The sequence below is a fragment of the Stylophora pistillata genome, chromosome 9 (assembly GCF_964205215.1).
Source record: "Stylophora pistillata chromosome 9, jaStyPist1.2, whole genome shotgun sequence".
Taxonomy (NCBI): domain Eukaryota; kingdom Metazoa; phylum Cnidaria; class Anthozoa; order Scleractinia; family Pocilloporidae; genus Stylophora; species Stylophora pistillata.
The window spans coordinates 31,127,924-31,149,377 of NC_142527.1; the positions used below are offsets into that span (position 1 = coordinate 31,127,924).

Below are 21,454 nucleotides of genomic sequence, written 5' to 3' on the forward strand. Positions count from 1 at the left end.
TATTGATATCTGCATTAATCAATTCAAGGAGAAAATCAGGGAAGGTCCTTATTAGGTATATAATTAGGTACATATGAGGTAATAATTGTACAATCAGTTGAGTATAAATAATGATTATTGCTTAATGTATTCCTTTTTTATTGCTCAATGCATTACTTTTTATATTCCCTTTTCCCTCTTTTTTAAATCTTAAATATAGTATGCTAGCTTTTAATAAATATTTTCCTCGTGAAATCATGTGGTAGTGACCATCTCAAAAGCAATTGCTACTATGGTCACTACACACTTCTCCCTTTCCTACAATATGTAAAACTCTGTTCTCTCTATTTTTTCCTTTTATTTTATCTCACTTGTAGTTAATGATATAAATAGTGTAAAATAAAGGTGATGATGATGATGATGATGATGATGAGGTATGCTATGTAGACAGTGTTTTTACGATGAAATATACTTCCTTGCATTCAGACCGTTATAATTACAATTTCATAATATATCTTTTTAACACGTGCATCAATTGGCATGTACTTATCACCCTTGGGAAGGGGGGGCTCCTTAAATAAAAGGGACTGGGGTGCTCATTGTACCTTTTAGGGCAACCTCATTCCCAGGGCCTTTTCCCTTAGCTGGGGGCCAGCTAAGGGAAAAGGCCCTGGGAACGAGGTTGCTTTCAGGAGTTAAAAAAGGTGGATTTGGTACCTCCTAGGCTGTTCAGTCTCGAAAGGTCCACAGTAGCAACTTCTGTGATACCTTTTAGGGCATTGCACCAAAAATATGTGAGAGTGCGTTGTTGTAGAATTGGTGTCTTTTAGGGGTGAAAAGAATTTTTTGCCACGCCCACAAACCAAGGACCTTGGTACCTCCTTAGTATTTCTTTTAGAACCACTTCGCACCACGAATTGTCAACACTCATAAGATCACGTCTCCCTGTAGCCCGACTTACGATCTTGGATCGTCTTGTTATAGTTTATGGACTAGAGCGACGACTGGAGCGAGTACTACTGAAAAGAGGGAGTGAGGGCAGGGGCTTGGCAGGGGGTGAGAAACAACCTCGTTCCCATGGCCTTTTCACTTACCCACCCTCAAGGAGGGAAAAGGCCACGGGAACGAGGGTGGGTAAGAAATAGATTTTAAAAAAAAATCAGATAGGTGATATCATGAGTGCAATTTTGTTGTCTTTTGATAAATTTTCCTTTGAGCCACCAAATGTTCAGCTTTTCTAGCAATGAAACTATCATGGAAACAGAAAAAATTATTAGTGAATGAGAGTGATCTTAGCACACCGCGTGACGCGAAGATAAAGCCTCCAAAAAAAAAAATTCAGGCCCGTACGGGAGTTGAATCTATGACCTCCTCTCAGTTCCAATATATGATATTGATATATTCATAATCGTTCACAAAATATTATGATCAAGATCTATAGCTAGAGTTGAAAATGCCGTGATTAGCTCCTAATGAACAAGATCCCAGCAGACACAAAGCCTTGGAATTTTCTTTCTGTGCAGATTAGCAAGGGAGATTTGTTGATTTTAACCAAAATTTTACACAGTGGCGGATCCAGACCTCGAGCTAAAGGGGGAGGGGGCTATTTTTTAAAACCTAAACAAAGGGGGCCCCGAGCCCCTGGGCCCCTCACTTAGTACCGCCACTGGTATTTGCGATTGAATTCAAGACTCACGAGCTCTTTTCGTGATATGTTTGAAAAAGCGAATAAAAGTAGACTTTCACGAATGACTCGAATGAAAAGGGAAATTGTCCAATGACAAACCTAGGAAGAACCAAAAATGATCCAAGTTAGACAAACACCTGAAAGCATATGAAAAGCACATGGTGTACATGACAATCCGGCTTAATGGCTACATCCTCCTCCCACCGCCTCACGACACACACAAAAAAGAAATTTAAGTATTTCACATAGGTTTGTAATCGAGTTTAATATGTAGATATTAATACAATAACTGTTATGCAATACGATGTATGATATCACAGTTTGAGTGGGATTCCTGTTCTCATCTGGCCAATTAGCTTTTACACTGCCACACATTCAGCGTTGAGACAATTACAGCGACATGGCCTGTATATGTATCCAGCTGGACATTTCGCGATATAGTCGCACGGATCAAACCCCCTCTGTTGTGCCTCATAACATTCCTTACTCGTTGGCGGTGGGTTGCAATGGCATCTTGCTGTTGCAGACGGACGTCCTGTAGTTTGGAAAATAAATGTTTTACGGGCTAATGTTGATTTTTTTTTCAAAGAGATTAAAAAGGAAGGGGGTTTTGTACCAGCATCATATATGGAATTTTGAAAATGCTGGGAAATGTTAATTATCATACTATGAAGTGATTTTCATTTCATGAAAGAGAAGAGGAATCCCTTGACATTCTGTTCCAGTACCAATAGTCCAACTACCTCGATACTCCATATTACGTGATCCTGAGTCACATCTTGTCGCCAACTATTGTTAGATTAAATGAGATCGTTTTCTTTCGTGGCCCGTCGCCTTTTTCAGTATGCCTGTATTCCACTGTAAATTGCACTTATTTCATGCAGAATGGAGTTGTGATATTCTTGTCACACATTTGTGAGTGCCTAACGTTAAAAATCTGTGTAGCATGTAGTACATGGTATATATCGAATTGAAATTAACTACCTGGATTAAGATCGATGACTTCCAAGTTTTCCATCTGTGAAACAAAGGTTGCAAGTAGCAGTTACAATAATCTAAAAACTGAAGCGAGGTTGATTTCCATAAAAAACCTCATGATCTTGTGCTTTTTTAGGGTATCTGTTAGCATAGAGGACCCTTAACTTTCTTACATTTTTTCACTTTTTTTGAGACGAGCTTTTTGCTATACTGAGAGTTCACATGTCATGCAATCAGTTCTCTCTCCTGTTTTTGTTAATTGTGATCTTTCCCCACGAATGAGTGAATAATTGAGCGCATAAGTGCATGAATAAATGAATGGAAGAAAGAAAGAATGAATGAGTTAGTAAAGAATTGATTGAGTTAATGAGTGAATCAATAAATGAATTGATAAATACTCTTTGCCTGAAATGCAATGAACTCTTATAAACACACACCGAGTTCAACTTACTGGTAAAGGATCCCCAACAGAGAGGTGACATATCAACAGTACTATTGTTAAGATTTTCATGATCCCGATCTCGAACGGTTCTCTTGGAACTGGTTCTTTTACGACGATATCTTGCAAACGAGGAAAGAATGTTATGAATGGATAAATAATAATTTATTCGAATAACCTTCTTTCTAAGCCCTTTTCAAGTCCAACAACCTGGCCGCTTTCAATCAAATCTACACGAAGGTTGTCCTTTACGTTTTTTCACTGATATATTTACGACCTACTTGTGTCAACTGAAATGACTAAATTCAATTTTCTCCCTAGGGAAAAATTCCCGATTCTTAAAGACGTGCATGATGCCAGTTGTTCGAAAAGGTAATTAGCTTTCGAGATCTGGAGGATCAATTATTATCCGTTGTACTGTGTATGAGCCACTAGCTTGTGATCAAGTACCCATGAGCAGTGACTCATCAATTAACATAAAGAATATCCACCATCAGTTTTTGAGTCGGAACTAAACAAATAGAATTAAATTTCATGATACTAAATTAGTAGAAATTTTATCGTTGACCGAGACTTTTATGGGTTTCAGCAAACTTTCTGGCCTCAGAGAATATATAGGTATATAATATGAAATTGATCCGCAAACAAAACCAAAAAAATCTCAATATTTTTAGATCCAAGGGTTGCTCTTCAGATACGAGACTTTCGCCTGTATTTATATATTCTTTTCTGCGATTCTTACCAAAGGTCGAAAGAAGAAAGTGGAGAAGATAGAACTTCAACTCTTTCCATCAACAAAGAGCCGAATTTCACTTAATTTTTAGTACGGATCGATTGGCCTTCATCTAATAGTCTTACCTCCTCAGTTGAGTCGTCAAGTAGTGAGGACGAATCAACTTCCACGACGGACTAGCATTTATTAATAGCTAACTATGAATCTTAAACAACTCACTTCTGTTGTTAACAAGTCTTCAAATCCCAGATTAATACAGCTGTAAACTACGGTGGCCCATAGGGGACATGACACATTTTTTTATCGCGCGATAAATGATAGATTATCGCGCGATAAATTGAAATTATCGCGCGATAAATGGAAATTATCGCGCGATAAATGGAAATCATCCGTGGACGACAACGACTGCCACAGTTGAGGAGCTATGTTTTGAGGTCGATAGTTCGTTTTATTCATGTAAAAAGATCATTTAGCAGTACGTTGCAATACTACGACACATAGCTCTTTGAATAAGTATAGTAAACCTTGATTTTGCGAAGTCTGAGCCCGTGGAAATTTTGTATTATTTATTTATATTTTGTGATAACTTTTTGATGATTGCATGACTTACACTGTCACGGTTGTGTTACACTAAAACCTTGAAATAAAATTTTATCAGTTTGCTCATCTTCCAGTCTATACTATATGCCCTCTAAATTTCTTTGTCATTGCTCAAATATTCTGGAAGTTGCGGAGGTGAAGGGGGCGGAATTCGCTTCACTCCGCGGTCTGAAAAGATTTTAAAAAAGCTCAGGCCGAAAATAAGGTCAAATTACTTCGTGTACACGAGTAGTTACACAATGCTCATAGGCTTTTAAAGTATCTTCTATTTCGCACAGAAATGTAAACACAGTAACTTTGACACATATGTCACCAGAACGGTCGGTCCTCTTTTGCCAGAAAGGCCTCGCACACAAAGAGAGGGTGGCATTAGGGGGACACATGAGGCTAGGTTTTCGGGTGTAATTCATTCCCCTTCAAAAAAAACATCATACAAGAACTGAACCAACTGTTGTCGATGAGATAAACGAGATCCACGAAAAGGTTACGAGCTTCTAGAGCAGTTAAAGGCACTTGCAGCTGTTGCTCTTACATAATTATATCAATCAATTCTCTGCATTCCTCCAAACAATTTGTGAGGCTTGTTCAGTCGCAGCATTCACCATCAATCACATCAATGTCATCTAGGCCAACTTCTGTCCGGTAATCCGTTGCATTTGTCCATGCAGGAACAGTATTGGTTATCGCCAAATGCACCAACGATTAAGAATTGACTACAGTCTTGTTGTCCAGAAGGAGACCGTACGAGTCATAATTAAATAATTGGATCCTGCTGGCGTACAGTCACGATCATAATGTGTTTTTCGTTTGGAGGAATGAAGAGAATTGATTGATATAATATTTGATAGAATATTTGAGCAATGACAATGAAATTTAGAGGGCATATAGTATAGACTGAAAGATGAGAAAACTGATGAAAGTTTATTTCAAGGTTTTAGTGTAACACAACCGTGACAGTGTAAGTCATGCAATCATCAAAAAGTTATCACAAAATATAAATAAATAATACAAAATTTCCACGGGCTCGGACTTCGCAAAATCAAGGTTTACCATACTGATTCAAAGAGCTCTGTCGTAGTATTGCAACGTACTGCTAAATGATCTTTTTACATGAATAAAACGAACTATCGACCTCAAAACATAGCTCCTCAACTGTGACCTGACAAGTTTCCATTTATCACGTGATAAATGATAAATTATCGAGCGATAATAATAAAAATTATCGCACGATAATTTCCATTTATCGCGCGATAATCTCCATTTATCGCGCGATAATCTTCACTTATAGCGCGATAATTTTTCATTTGTCGCGCGATAATTTCCATTCATCGCGCGATAATTTCCATTTATCGCGCGATAATCTATCATTTATCGCGCGATGAAAAAAAATGTGTCATGTCCCCTATGGGCCACCGTAGTAAACTGCTTTAATTAGCGGCATTAAGTTAATTCAATTCGTAAACATCAAGTTTTTAAAGTCAGGTCTTTAATCACGTTCACACGCACACAAACACGCACACACATTTATTTTTTTTCAATTCCCAAGCATAAACAGCAGAACGAAGTAACCGCCCTTTTTATTATTTTTATTTCAATGTTGCTGCTAGCGTGGGATGAAAAATGAGCTTGAAAATTATACATTGGGCTATGCTTAAAGTCTGAAATTTAGAGTTTGCTTTCTTGTTTCATGCAAAATGTAAACATCAAAGAAAAATAATAGCTAACTCTTTACTAAGTTGTTAAATCGAGTCACGTTTAACGGTGAACTTGAGAAAAGAACCTTAATTTTTTTTCTTTAACTCAAACATCTTCGCACTATATTTAATAAGGTATCGAAATTCTTTAAAATTGTGACGAAGGGTGCCATATTTTCAAAAACATTCTCATGCTCCTGACCTAAGTCATGAGAAACTAACGGCTGTTGTCGCTCTTAATTCCGCTTCTATCAGACAATCATGTACGTTTTTATTCTGGCATTGGAGATTGAAGTGAATAAATATCCGTAAAAAAATATCCGCGAAATTCGCCCGCACTGAAATAGCAGTTTGGCTTGTTGGATAAAAAATAGCTTGTTAGACGTTTTGTTGTGTAGTATCGCTGAGTATTTTTACTCGTTATTTGTATTTTGACTCCCCCTACGGGCTCGTCAAAATACGGCACAACTCGTAAAAATACTTAGCGATACTACACAACAAAACGTGTAATTAACAATTATTCCACGAGCGCGCGTTGGATATGACATGATATATAGCCAACGAGGCGCGTAGCGCCTCGTTGGCTATAATAATCTCATATCTAACAGGTGCGAGTGGAATAATTGTTTCATTAAAAACGCCCCCAAGAAATTATTATTTTGTAAGAAGAAACGGAATTTTTAGTCCCTTTTGATTAAGTTAGATTGTGTGACAAGTTAGAAAGATAAGTGATTGCGTGGTGACAACTTTTCGCTTGTGGTTTCAGTGTCGGTAATAGGATCAATTAACCGGTCCATTTGTTAACTGATATCGTTATCTAGGTGTTAGGGTGTGCCGCACGTACTGATAAGATAAAACCTGCCAAGATTTTTTGGTTGCTTTTACTATCGAGAAGGATAGAGACTTTCGTTTATTCTTCGTTTGTTTCTTCTGCTGAGCCGATTTTCAATTTTTTTTTTTGCAAGTTTGTTACTTATTTTGTTTTGGAGTTAGGACCGTTTGAAGTCTTCAGTTAAAGCAAGCTGGCATTTAGACCTGGCATTCGCAACGACTCAGGTTTCCTTAAGAAGAATAACTTAAGAAGAATAACTTAAGAATAACTTAAGAATAACTTAAGAGACAGCCAACACGCTCTTCAAATTTTTCGAGACTTTAATTTCCCTGGTCAAAACAAACTTCTTTTCACCATGGATATTACGTCTCTTTACACTGTCATTCTTAATGGCGAAGGCCTTCTCGCCCTTAAACATTTTTTTGATCAACGTACTGATAAGGAACCTAAATCTGAAACACTACTACGCTTATCCGAACTAGTGCTCACACTCAATTGTTTTTCATTCGGAAACAACTTCTTCAAACAAACCAATGGTGTAGCCATGGGCACCAAAATGGGACCTAGCTATGCCAATCTTTTTGTAGGTTTTGTCGAACATAAGTTTTTCAGCCAATACAACGGGTCCAAACCTAAACTCTACGGTCGCTACATCGACGACTGTATCGGCGCTACCTCCTCTACCAGTGAGGAGCTCACTTAATTCATAACCGCAGTCAATTCTTTTCACCCGGCTCTGAAATATACCTGGGAGATTTCTGACAATTCTTTATCCTTTTTAGACATCAAAGTCTCAATTGAAGGTTACGGTTTATGCACTAGTGTGTATTACAAACCTACAGACTCGCATAATTACTTGTTATATTCGTCTTCGCATCCATCTCACGTTAAGAATTCCATTCCTTTTTCTCAGTTTCTAAGACTTCGTCGTTTATGTAGTGATGACTCTGATTTCCACCACAAATCAGAGTCAATGTGCCAGTTTTTCGATAAACGTGGTTACCCTGTTTCTGTCGTTCAAGCGGGTTACCACCGCGCCCAACTTATTGATCGACATTCAGCACTACAAACGTCGCATAAGGAAGATTCCGGCCGCATTCCATTCGCTCACACGTTTCACCCTCACAACCACTCAGTTAAATCCATCATTCTTAAAAACTTTAAATTACTTCAAAACGATCCAGAGACAAGCACTATCTTTTCGCTGCCTCCGCTCATTTCATTCAAACGCGACAAAAACATAGGTAATTTTTTGGTCAGAAGTTCTTTTCAGACTAATGACCAACCAGGCACTTTTAATAAATGCGCTTGTGCACGATGCAAAACGTGTCCTTTCATTCACAACACTGATAAAATATCGGGACCTAAACGATCCATTAAGATCACCGATCACTTCACGTGCACCTCCGCCAATGTAATCTATTGCATAACTTGCACTTATTGCAAAAAGATATACATCGGCGAAACAGGCAGAAGACTAGGTGACCGATTCCGAGAACACCTTCGAGACGTGGAAAGGAATGACAAGGACACATCGAAACCAGTTGCTAGGCATTTTAATTTACCTAATCATTCTAAGCAACATATGGCAATCTGCGGTCTTTCCTTACACTTAGGTAGCACGGAAAGCCGTAAAAATCTTGAACAAAAGCTCATCTTTCAAACCGGCAGTCTAAATTCCACAGGGATCAACGAACGCTTTTCATTCCACTAATTTATTCTTGTTTTTCTCGTTGCCATGTTTTCACCAGTAACGCAGCTCCATTTTCCACCTTTAAAAGCACGCGCAACCCACAATTCCTCTATTCGCCTCGACAAAGGGCTAACGCTCGAAACTTCAGCTTTTGTAATCGTTATGGTGGCCAATTTACCATTTCAACTTTGTTGATATATCCAAATTATAACTTAAGAGAAGTTTAGCGTTTTTTTCTTTTTTAAAAACAAACCTGCAGCATATCATTATAACCTAGCCTGGACGAGCACGTCAAACAAACTTATTTCCATTACCGAACTGCTAAAGGAAGTTAAACTTAAGTTTTCAATTTTTTGTATACTCCTGCTATATACATCCCTCGGCAGCACATGTCATTGGTCAGGGATGAGAAGTCAATAAATTTGCTTATTCTACCGAATTGTTTCTTAAGCTCGCTGTCACATGCTTTTCGAATTTCCTTTGCTGAGATTTTCCTAAGCTGCCTTGGAAAATGTAGGACGCAGCTGGGTAAGTATTAGCACGGTATATTGCCCCTAATCCTTGCGAATGATTGATCTCAAATCATTCATAAGTTATTATACGAAACGTTTCCAAACGTTCTAATTGAGGTCACTCCAGTTGAGATGATTTTTCTCCCTTGGAATCAGTTTTTCTTTGTTTTTTAGCGTGCCTACGTCAATGACACTCGCTATGTCAAAAGCATAAAATACTTAGTAATTGACATAGGAGTACTCGAACCATATGCGGAAGACATGCATAATAGCAATTGCAACTGTCTCAATGATACAGCTGAAGCCGTGGTCCCCAAATCATTTCCTCGCCTAGATTTTTTCTTTTTAATAGCTTCGCCTTTTTCTGTACATGGCCTTATTCATGGTCATTGACTCACGGAATAGTCGCGAGCTATAACCTATAAATACAGGTGTTCAGCGATGACTTGTAAAACTCCCTGAAGAACTTTACGACGGTTACACAAAACGTGTTGGAGAATAAGAAAAAGTCTCACAACAGCTGTACGAAAACTACTGCTCATTAGCTCAGTTTCAAATTTCTTTTCTTTGTTTCATTAGTATGCATGGTTCAATAATAAAATTGTCATGTCGACGGTTTAACTAAAATATACTTAGCAATTCACGCAAGCGTGCAACCTTTCTTTTCTTTCCCGAAGCAGTCCTCAAACCATGCCGTGAGGACTTAGATAATGGCAACTGTCTCAATGATATATTTCTTCAGGGTCAAATTTTTTGTCAGTCGAGTGTTATATAAACACTCTTTTTTTCTTATTGGACCCTTGTATTTTGAAAATTAGTCACCGCTCCGTTTACCATTGGTAGGTGTTTACTATGTGGCTTTCGGCAGTTGGGCATAATCATCCCAGCCTGAGTATAAAATTTTGTTTCACAGCCCAGTTTGGTGGTTTGATGATTTTCAATGCACCTCATTTTCTAAAGCATCATATAAAATCAGTTTTAGATCAAATTCTTTGTGTATAATAAGTGCTTTGGGCACAACATTAGGAAAACCTGATTACATTTGTGTTCATTCTAAATAAACGTTATTTATATCTTGATGTCTATGCCCGCTGTGCATGTCTTATGATTCTTAGTCTCTTAGTTATTTGGGAAGATATCCTTCCAGATTTTGTCTCACCATCTCCCTAATATTACTTTCTATCCTCTTTTGGCGTGTTTCAGATCCACGTTTCCATCGTAGCAAGCTTTCATATTTGATCACATTGATACCGCAACCTAGCTCATCAAGACGGCAAATTAACACTTTACAAATCTAAGTTCGTCATAAATCTCAAAAGTCAAGAAGAAAGTCTCGTGTTCATATAGTCATAGAATTTCGATTGAATGTTTGAAGTTACGACAGAGATTACAATCTTGATTCTAACTCAGCGGCCTCATCTTTTGGCTCCTTGTCATGTCTCTCGTTTTCTTCTTTTTGTGTTTTGACGCAAAGACTGGTGGGTGACCGGCCCCTTTTTCTGTACACAATTCTTTTAAATTCGGTATTGATCTTGCTGCTTAAGAAAATGTACAGCCATGGGTTGATGGCGCTGTTGGCGTGACCAAACCAAAAACACAGAAACGTGACAATCGGCCAAAGAGTTACCTCAATATTCCATGCTTCCATGACTATAATCACGTGAACCACGTGTGCAGGAAGCCAGCAAAGGGCAAAGGCAAAGGTAACAATAATGAGCATTCGAACCACTCTTTTCTTGGACGTTTCCTGTTGGTTTCGAATCGAGTTTTCATTTCCAGGTACAACATGGAACCATAACTTCCATGCAGCGATTGCATGAAGGGAAGAGATGACGATCAAAGGGATCAGATAGTGGATGAGCACAAGGTAGAGGAATATTCCTTGGATAGCTTTATCTGGATCACCCAGAATATAGACAGATAGCATGCATTGGGAATTGTGCTCTTCCAGGTGTTGAGTAGGCAGGAATATGGCCATAGAGGCCAGTGACCAGATCCAAATAAGTGGCACTGTTATTTTATACTTTCGGAACCAAAGATGGCGGCGGAGTGGATGAACAATGGCATAGTACCTGTCGATTGCCATAAATGTTAGGCAGAGGATGGAGGCTGTCACTGAGACATACAAAGTGTATACCGCACCTTTACACATGACATCTCCAAATATTCCATGTATCGTCCAAATACCGTCTGTGTAGAGTTGGGTAATCGACCAGGGCATCACAATCAACGTCACTAGCAAATCAGCGATGGCCATGTTGATGAACATGAAGCTTGTCAGTGATCTTACGACAGGTTTCTTCCACACGATGTAGATGAGAAAACTGTTCCCTGTCAGCGCTACGAGAATCGCGATGGTGTACAGGACTGTGAGGACAATCACCTCGGTTTCTGATTTCATCACGATCTTCAGTTTCTGTTTGTCTGTTACTAAAGTTTTAGAGGATATGAAAATTATTGCTGAATAAATTATAGATAAAGGAATAACTTTGGGTCCTTAGATCTTATTTGATAACAACCTTTTCTCTTTTTCAAAAGGAGGTAGGCCTCAAATCTGCTACACCCAGTTTTGCTGAACTCTTTATGACTTTTTGATACTGTATAACGGCGAACTGGGGTGTGGCGAAAGAAATCGGTCATGAATTCGATTCCCACAAAAAAGCTACAGAAAAAATAAAGGCTTTGAATTTGAATCATGTTCACATCGGTTAGATCGATATGTAGAATTTAGCATTCTTTGCATTTTATTTCACTTTATTAGCATTCCCTCGGGAATACGTTTTGTTTTTCTTTCCCGCGTTCGGTATAATTTACATGTTGTTAATATTCTAGCTTTTTAGTTTCATCGTTGATTTCACAGAGAGAACATCTGGTTTAGAGTTGTCTTTTTTCGCGGCCTACAGCGCCGATACAATGTAAGTTCCTAGTTATTATGTTCATCGCGTTCGCTTTAGTCGCCTTTCAGTTTTATATTTTTGCATTTGTAAACTTGTATTTTTGTTGGTTCTTCATTAGTTGAAACCTCTTCCTCTGATCGAGCGTTTGAAATCATTACTGCAAGCGGCCACGAAAGGACACGCCTTTTGGCAGTAACACGATAATCTTTGAGGACGTAACTGAAGCAGTTGACTCAGTCTTCCACTCTCAGTATAGCAACAAATAATTCTCAGTTGAGATAACGTCGGTTGTTATCCAACTACACTTCGTAGAGCACAAATACCACGCGGTATTTGTACTCAAGAGAAACGGTTAGACAGGTTTTCTCGCATCCCGCAGGCGACGCATTGGATTGAAGTTACAAAAAAAATGGTCGCGCCAATTCAAATTATTTTTCAGACGACGAAGAGTCGAAATGGCTGGCGAATATAATCCAGGTTTATTAGAAAAAACATAAAAACACATTTTCCTTAAAAATTTTAAATTCAGATGGATCAATCTTCTTTGAAACAAAGAAAAATATATTACTACAAGAAACACAGGAATTTAAAGTATTATTTTGCTCAATCGGTCAATCTTAAACGAAAAACCAGAAACTTGTGAACCAGAAAGTTGTAAAGACGTCCGATTGTAATTTTGACGAATAGAATGGATGCGTACGTCTGAAAAGCGTAGACTTCTGTTCTCTCGAATGGGGAAACGACACCTTGTAGAACTTTAGTTTTCGTAGGTTACTTAATCTCAAAATCCAGACTCACAGCTTGGATGAGGTCCTCAACTACTTAGCTATGAGGGTTCGCAGAAAGACCTTGCAATTGCCGACATTAATCAGCTACAAACTGGAAGAGGCCCAGTAGAATTTAAAAGACATGTGGTCTTTATTTCCATTAACTGACAACCAAAAAAATTTGTGTAAATAACTTGAACTCAGGGGAAGTTCAACTTCAGTGATGAATTTATTGGACTTCCTGTGTTGTACAGCTGTACAGCTCGCGGCAGCACACTTCATTGGCCAGGGATGACACCTCAACTACCGAATGGTTGAGGTCATTTTAAGAGCTCGCTATATATGTGAATGTTTATTCTAATTTGCTTTGTTTTGATGCTGACCGGTGACTTTACCTATAGTAATCCGAGCACCCTCTGGCAGGAGTATTATGTGACAATGCCGTAAAGAACAACTTACTGCCCCTTATTCGTGCCTTATTAATCTTAAACCTTTTTGCCGAAGTGTATGAATTTTTGTCAACCGCATAGATCCATTAGCTTAAACTCGACGTTGCCAGGCGACCTGACTAACTTAAAAGGTTATTCTATTTAAGGTCATTCTTATTCAATTTTTTGCCTTGAATGTGGTAATTATTTGTATTTGTTTTAGCAGTATGCATACCTCATTGGCTATTGTTGAAATCTTTTAAAATTATTTTGTAAATTTAATATTTCAAACTACAATGAAACTACGTGTACTTCCTCTTTTTTCCTTCCAATCGCTAGTTTTTCACTACGTTTTGTTTTTGGAAGTTATTACTTCTCTTGTCTTGGTTGCTTTTTTTTTATTATTTATTTAGTTGAGTTGAGTTAAAATTTGAGTTTTTTCTTTTCGCGAGTTTGTCGCTTGTTTTTATTTGGAATTTAGACCTTTCGCAGTCATCTCTATAAGAACCAAACGATTATTACTTCTTGAACTACGGAATTGAGCACTAGCCTCTTTTGATAATTAATGGATGATCTTCAGTCATTGCCATGTCTAAAGTGGGCAATAGTCCTAATGATATACTCACCGAGGAGCCATCCCGCTTAAAAACCAAGATTTTACAAAAAGATTTTTTCCAATTTCATTATGATTCCTTCATTCTTTATATTGTTATTATTTGTTCTTTTCATGTGAAGATCAAACATATTAAGAAAATATAACATAAACTGAGAAATATTGAATGCCTCATAGCATTGTAACATACCTGTAATTGACTGAAATGAAAACTGCTGCCAGCCTATTGATCGACTTGGGACTTCTTAGTACCAAAATTACTAGAAAAGAATAAAAGAAATACACTTTAAGAACACCGATACAAGAGTTGTTAAGGGTGATTTAAGGTATGACACATTACCATTTACCTCAAGGAATTTGTAGGAAAGTCGAATGGACAGGCTTGATGCTTTAGACCAAGGTTTTGAGAAGTAGCCTCATTCCTTACCGATGTAACTTTGTTGAAGCCTGATCAGTCCATAAACCATTTTAGTCAGGGAGATTCATCTTTCAAATAAAATATTCTCACACAGAAATCACCTGGCGGCTGGACGGGAATTCAATACTTTCAAGTTTTTATGTTTTTACACTTCAATATATCACTCATATATGACATACGAAACTTTACACCACAAGAAAGATACCGACACTAAACATGGTAGCGATGGTGTTTTAGGTTACTCATTACTGTTCATCTTCTTACTGCGGGAAGGTAGCGCATTTATACACGCACACACAAGTGATGTTAAAAAAATCGTAAAGGATGGCATAACTGTAACTAGCTGCACAACTTTGAAAAGGAAATTTTAGGTTTGAGTTGATTGGTTGTACGTAGAAAAAATATTATATCTGGTGGTGTTCTAAATGGTAATGAATGCGACAAAGTTTCCGATTTCTTAAACAACCTGTACAAACAAGTATAACACGTATTTTTTAAAATTTATCTAGTCATTGTGAGTCACGAACTTGAATAATACAAAATACATACATAAAATATTTCCTCTTCTGACGAAAATTTACGCTTAGTTCAAAAAAGGAGCTAATTCTGTTCCTCGAATTTGTAGATTTTGCATTGCAGGTGCTCTGCATTTAAATTAAACATCCCACTATTTATTCTCCTCATGGTTTCAGGAACAGGAAGACCAACCAAACGATTTTACATTTAATAAATATGAAAATTGGGGAAAAGGTTAGAAAAACAGTGAATAGAGGAGATGATGTTTGTTTGTCTGTTGGTTTTTTTTTTCTTTCAAATACGTTCCTTGTGACTTTATCGAAACGTCGTAGCAACATTTTCCAAGCGAACATAAGGCAGCTGTAAGTCATTGTCAGACCTCAATAAAGATAACTAATTCACTGTCGTAACCAATCACAAATAAGTCTATTTGTACTAGATAGAAGTAACTAATAGTTGTAATAATAACGCCCAATGTCAATTTGGATGCAATGATGCTTGCAACTGTGTATTATGTAAATTTTTATACTACAAAGGGGTTGACGATTTCATAAATTTCCTTCTTGATAATCCAGAAAAAGAAAATTCGTGAGAGAAATTCTTTTGGAAATAAGCTGTAAGTATTTAAAATAATCAAAAGGCGCTTTTTTTCCCTCACAAACGAAAATTTCAGATAAGAAAAACCTGTCTCTGGAAACTGGAACATATCTCCCTTATGTTTATCATTTAACTTACAAACTCAGAAATTTTTGATGTGAAATAACGGCAAACTAAAAAAGTTATAGAGTCCGTTACAGATTTAAACAAAATTTTCCCATCAACGAACCTCTTCTTTTAAGAAGGATCTTGAGAAGACCCATAGTTAAAGCCTAAAAACATTAAATATACTTCAACTTCGTCTAAATATTCTTAACTTTTAAGAGTTTGCAACCTGAGTTACACTTCGTCGGAATAACTAGCGCTAAATGTTACTGCGGTTGTTACTGATTTCGAATATCGACGATCCCTGTTTGATGAAAACCTTAACTACGCCTAGCGAACTCGGGAGCTTGAACGTTAAAAAAAAAAATATAGCGACGTAACTCCAGCACAACTGGCCTTACGATTGCGGGAACACTTCGCACGACGTTATCATTTCCCTTCATTGTGGCCTCCTTTTTAGTTTCATAATCAACGACAGTAAGCACAACAGCATATTTTTGATTAGTTTGATGACAAACTTGCAATTCAGTAAGCTCCTAAGCTTTTCGTTGTCACTTTTAAACAAGCGTTACAACTCAGCATTTAAGGTTAATGGCAGTACTACCCCATTTTATGTTTGACAGAGTAATGAAAATGAAATTAAATTGTAGTTCTCACAGGCTCCCTTTCCTGCCAATTTCATGTCGAAATCGAAAGCGTGAAAAGTAATTTTTATTTTCAGAGAAAGGTTCAGAAATGAAACGTAACAAAAAAGTGGAAAGAAAGATTGGCGTCAGATCCATGACCATGTTTTATCGTCTTGGTATAGAATCGAACAGCATCCAACATACAACAGGTGACCCTCATTAATTTAGTACTCAGTGACTTCTAATTTTGGAAAAAATTCGGTCGATAAAATAGGTTAATTCAATATAAATATAGAGGCAAGACCAATACAACGTAGATTAGTTTTAAGACGGAGCACTATATGAACACCGCCGTACCACTGATAAACCCAACTCTAAATCTAAACCTACTACAGTTGCAGAACACTTCCTTTCCTCTCCCAACCACTCTGCTTCCGACATGGAGCTTATCGCCATCGAAAAAGTGTTTTCCAAGAGAGACTCGATCCGCAAGGCCAGGGAAGCTTTTTAATTTCAAGAGGCAATACTATTTATCCCAATGGCTTAACGCTCGCGAAGAAATGTATTCTCCATTTTCACATTACCCAAAATACCTTGCGCCTTGGGGGGTAACTTTGGAGCCCTAGTTACAAGCAAAATGGCGGCTCCAACCAAACAAACGGATTTAAAGCTACCAAATTGTTATAAAGATGCTTCTAAACTCACGAAACCAAAGCTTAAGGAAGTTTGTAGAGCTCTCTCTGTAGATTTTGAGAAAAATATCGGGAAGAAAGCGCTCGTAAACATTGTTTGCAACGCTTTAAATCTGTCAACATCATCCACGACCGCTACAAAGACCGAGAATCAGTCAGCTTGCTGGACTTTACCAACCATAGCTTATCTACAGAAGCAAAAAGAATGGAAGAAAGACTTAACAGGCATACCAATGCTCATGGATGAGTCAATGCTCAAGTCATATTTAATTGGAGTTGGTTATGAAGAGCAAACTGTGCGAAAGTATAAGACACTTCGTGCATGGGAGCACAAGCAAGATGTACATTCTGTCAAGTAAGTCTGTGTCTTATGTTTGATTATAAAACATTGCAACTACACTTCAAGTGAGACATAATAGCATGTCTGAGAAAATAAACCCGTCTTCAAAGTAAAATTGCAACATTTTAGATAAGTTGAAACTTTGTCTTTATTCTGTCTCATTATAGTTTTGACCTTTCCTTTACTGTTTTGTGCTTTAGAGTTCATTTGCTACCCGATTTCCCAAGTCTTTAGGCTCTTAGAGGAATCTGCAACCCGTCATTCTCAACTGATCAGGAGGAAAGCAAAGTGATGTACGTTGTACTGGAAACCCAATCAAGCAAACCAGTGTTTTGCCACTGCACATGCACAATTGGGTAAGCTGGCTGTATTTATTTAAAAAAATGTCAAATGAAATTGATTACTTAAATGTAGCATTTGTTTTCAAGGTTGAGAGGGGACTGTAGCCATGTGGGAGCTATTCTCTTTACCCTGTGTGATGTAGTAGCTGAGGGAAAACAGCATCTTCCACCTGACCCCACCTGTACTGATCTGCCTTGTTCATGGTCAGATCCTAAAGGTATCCTGAAAATTAACTTTATAATATTGTGGATTATTATTCTATTATATGTCGGGATTTATTTTCTATTTTTCAAATGCATTTCTCTTTTGCCCATTTTACAGGTGCTAAAGTTGAACCTGTCATTGTAGAGGATATCAACTTTTATAAGGCCAAAGTAGGTAAAGAACCACCCACAAAGAAATTCCATCCATCCCCTTCTGTAACAGAAAGTTTCTATGGAACCACACAGCATGATAAAAGGACCATGGATGAATTAAAAATGAACTTAAAGAGAGACCTTTTCTCTGCAAATCATGGAAACCCCATGCCACCTATATTCTACATATTAGCCCAAAAAGATATTCTACCCCAATCACCATTACAGCAAGAATTGCCTGATTTCTTGCCAGCTGATGATCCACATTTGGCGTACAGTTTTATTGTGGACATTGAAGACATCACCGAGCATGAGAATGTTAGAGCAATAGTAAGCCCTATCAAGTCAAATCCAGCTTCACTACATGACATCACTTCAAAAGCTGATGCAATTATTGACAAGCTCAGAGTACAAGATGATGATATCAAGAAGATCGAAAAGGCTACAAGGGATCAATCAAATTGTAAACAATGGTTTGTAGAAAGAACCCCTAGAATTACAGCTTCACAATGTAAACGAGCTCTCATGAAAGAGACAACTAGTCCCACCAAAGCTGTGATTGAAATCCTTGGCTATAACAACAAGATTCAAACTGGACACATGAGAGATGGCATTTGTTCTGAAGGGGAAATCATTGAACAATATATGAAAATAACAAATAACAAAGTACAAAAATCTGGCTTTTTTGTGTCAAAAACTCATCCCTTCCTAGGAGCCTCTCCCGATGGATTGATAGATGATGATGGATCTATTGAGGTGAAGAAAATCCACCCACATTACAATGAGACCTTGGAAGCAGCATTGAAAAGACTACACATTGTCAAAGATGTAGATGGATGTTTAATTGTTAATGAAAACCATAAATATTACTATCAGATGCAACAGCAGCTGTTTTGCACTGGTCGAAGATGGACTGACTTTGTGGCTTCTGATGGCACTCACTTGTTTGTTAGAAGAGTGGATTTTAATGAGGATTTCTGGAATAATAATTTACCAAAACTCAAGAAGTTTTTTTACAACATACTTTTGTTAGAGTTAGCTTATCCCAGAGTGAAATATGGCATTGAAAGAATAGGTAAACTGGGAATTGAATTTTCTACTCTTGCTTCATTGAGACAAATTTAAAATTGTTTAAGTTAAGACTGTCACAGTATCTGCTTACATTAGTGTTAAGATAATAGGATTGCTTTTGTATCACAACAATAGATGTTGTCTTAATTTTTGACCTCATTGGGTTTAAATTTCCAGAAAAAATCTAATCAAATGATTGGATTACTTTTTGAGTAATCATATCGACTATCAAAATATGTTGATTATAAAAATGTTAATTGTGAAAATATTGAGGGGCCACAGCCAGGATGAAACAGGGTTGAAATTTGAAGTCTTCGTCATTTTAGCCAGAGATTGTTCCTTAAATTTGAAAAATGTTAATGTTCAAATTACAGCTGAAAAACTGCCCGTTTTGTATACAGATATTGTTTGTAATGAATCAGGTACTTTCCTCTTACTGTCTTAAGATAGGTGCTTGAAAGTTAACCAGATATGCACACACAGTAAAAATTTGTTCAGCTAAATGAGCCATTGAGAGTGGAATTGGTTTACACAGGATCTGAAAAGTTTTGATTCGTTGGATAGCTCTCTCAACGTGTATTCTTGCCTCTGCAATCTTCTCTGAGCGCTTTCCCTCGTGTTTTTTTAGTTGTGATCTGCCTGTTCCTTTAAAATCTGGAATAGTAACCCTCACTCCTTTTTCTTCCATTGCTTCACTGATATCAAATCCTCTGTCAGCCATTAATTCATCCCCTGCCTTTAGGGTAGCAATAAATTCTGCACTGCTTGCTGTGATGTGTTTGTCTGATGTCCTGCCTCCCCATGCTCGAGACACATAAACAATTGCTCCATGTGCATTTATTGCCACTAGAAACTTAAAGGTTGTATGACTCTTGTAATTTGAGTATACTTCTTTGCAGGCCTTTTATGAGGAGGGTTTCTGGGTAAAGATTTCAGTGCAATCCACAATAACTTTGAGGTCAGGGAATGATGAGAACTGATTTGCCTTTCCACATTCCTCATAGTCAGGCATTTGGCAGAGATCTTTTAAGTGGAAATACAGCAGATTAATCCATGCAGAAAAATTTTTGCTGACACTTGCTTCTCTGATTCCAAATCTCAAAGCCAGATCTGGCAGTGTAAGTCCTACTCTTAATCTAACAGCGACCATGAACAACTCCTCCTCCAATGGCAGCTTGGATGATGGCCCTGGTTTGTTTCCTAACTGACAGTCACGTAAAGCCATTTCAGATCCTCTCCAACATTTTTTTTTTGTCTACACCAACAGCATTTAAATAGTTAAATAATGCTTTGAAGGTGTCATAGTTAGGGAGACTAGTCCAAAAATGAAATTTGTCATTGTCTAGCTTAATTTGATCCAATAAAAGACATTTTGCACGTAGCTTTTGATTTTCGTGCTCAAGTTCGCTCACTTTGCTCTGCAAAGAAGTGAGCTCTTGCAAAATGTCATCGCTTAATTCTCTTGACTTGGGATCCACCTGCGACTTGCAGTAGTCATGCTCTTTCAATGGGTGTTCTATTGGTAAACAAGCTCCCCATATTTCATGATCATCAACAGATTTGAATGATTTTCTTGGGCGACCCCTACTTTCCCCCGATACCTGAGAAAATGATAAAAAGATATGTTGGAAATAGTGTTTCAAGTATAAAAACTCAAACAAAAAACACTTATCAAAGTCATCGTGAAGTACTTACACTGACTCGTTTGCGCTTTGGTTTTAGAGTTTCAATTGCAACGAAGTCATCTTTGTTTGTTTTTTGACTTGTTCTGGTCTTTCGACTTTCAATTTCCTTCTTGAACTCAAATATGGATGGATTGTAAGCCGAATGTGCAGGATCATCGGACTTTTCTCCTCCGACGAAGTGAGCTCAGCACAATCGAGTGTTGTCTGTTGGTGAAAAATCTTGTCGGCGAATTCTAGTTAACCAAGCATTTCTTCGCTTAGATTCTTTCGGAATTCTGTAAAACTTGAGATTTGGGTTTCTTTTCCGATTATTTGAGCAGCTTGGAGCACAGCAAAAGTCGTTTTTTCCCATGTAAATTACGATGATATATAAGAGTTTTGCAAACAGATATTGCGTCCTCAGCTTTGTTGTCAGACTGGTTACCCCCCAAGGCGCAAGGGATTATGGGGATGTGAAAGAAGAGAATTAGTGTTTTTCCTTACTCCTAGTTATTTAATTTATTCAATTTACCCTACTTTACTTCTATTTTTATTAACTATTTCTATTTTTAATTGTTATCTCATTGTCAATCAAATTAGTTTTACATATTTCCGCTATTACATCATACAGCTATCTAAGTACCACCTTAATTCTATGTCACTTCCCACTGCACCTGAAGAAGGCTGGTTTGGTCAGCCGAAATATAGTGCTCCGTCATAAAACTTATCTACGTTGTATTGGTCTTGCCTCTATATTTATATTCGTTATTTTGGGTCGATTAGATCACTGCTGATCCAACGTACAAGAGTAGGATTATCGTCCACGGTTGCTTGCTGAACGTTTCATAGTTAATTCAATGGCGTTAAAAAAAAAA

At 37.6% G+C, this 21,454-nt stretch overlaps 2 protein-coding genes and 1 pseudogene across 4 annotated transcripts in view; 1 reads left to right on the forward strand and 2 right to left on the reverse strand.

Annotated features, from left to right (window-relative positions):
* Positions 1 to 1,903: 1,903 nt before the first annotated feature.
* LOC111335482 (somatostatin receptor type 2-like) overlaps positions 1,904 to 21,454 on the reverse strand; it is a 95,465-nt gene continuing 75,914 nt past the window's right edge. Inside the window, exons 3-7 of one of the 2 annotated variants that reach the window (XR_015991655.1) lie at positions 14,043 to 14,112; positions 7,799 to 11,577; positions 3,096 to 3,205; positions 2,651 to 2,684; positions 1,904 to 2,201 (exon numbers count right to left, since the gene is read on the reverse strand). Coding sequence is in view for 1 of the 2 variants with exons in the window: in XM_088733046.1 (XP_088589172.1) it covers positions 2,026 to 2,201; positions 2,651 to 2,684; positions 3,096 to 3,205; positions 7,799 to 7,823 (345 nt within the window). In the remaining variant the exon portion in view is untranslated. The remainder of the gene's footprint in view (positions 2,202 to 2,650; positions 2,685 to 3,095; positions 3,206 to 7,798; positions 11,578 to 14,042; positions 14,113 to 21,454) is intronic. The other variant, XM_088733046.1, reaches the window with a different exon arrangement.
* On the forward strand, positions 16,673 to 20,296 carry LOC148724275 (uncharacterized). The gene is made up of 4 exons (XM_088733681.1): positions 16,673 to 17,161; positions 17,347 to 17,502; positions 17,575 to 17,705; positions 17,810 to 20,296. The coding sequence occupies exons 2-4, from the start codon at positions 17,438 to 17,440 to the stop codon at positions 18,967 to 18,969; spliced, it is 1,356 nt and encodes a 451-aa protein (XP_088589807.1). The 5' UTR covers positions 16,673 to 17,161; positions 17,347 to 17,437; the 3' UTR covers positions 18,970 to 20,296.
* Positions 18,662 to 20,992, reverse strand: LOC111343786 (uncharacterized; annotated as a pseudogene). The gene is made up of 2 exons (XR_015991838.1): positions 20,611 to 20,992; positions 18,662 to 20,516 (listed from the first exon to the last, which is right to left on the reverse strand). The product of XR_015991838.1 is annotated as an uncharacterized LOC111343786 (transcript).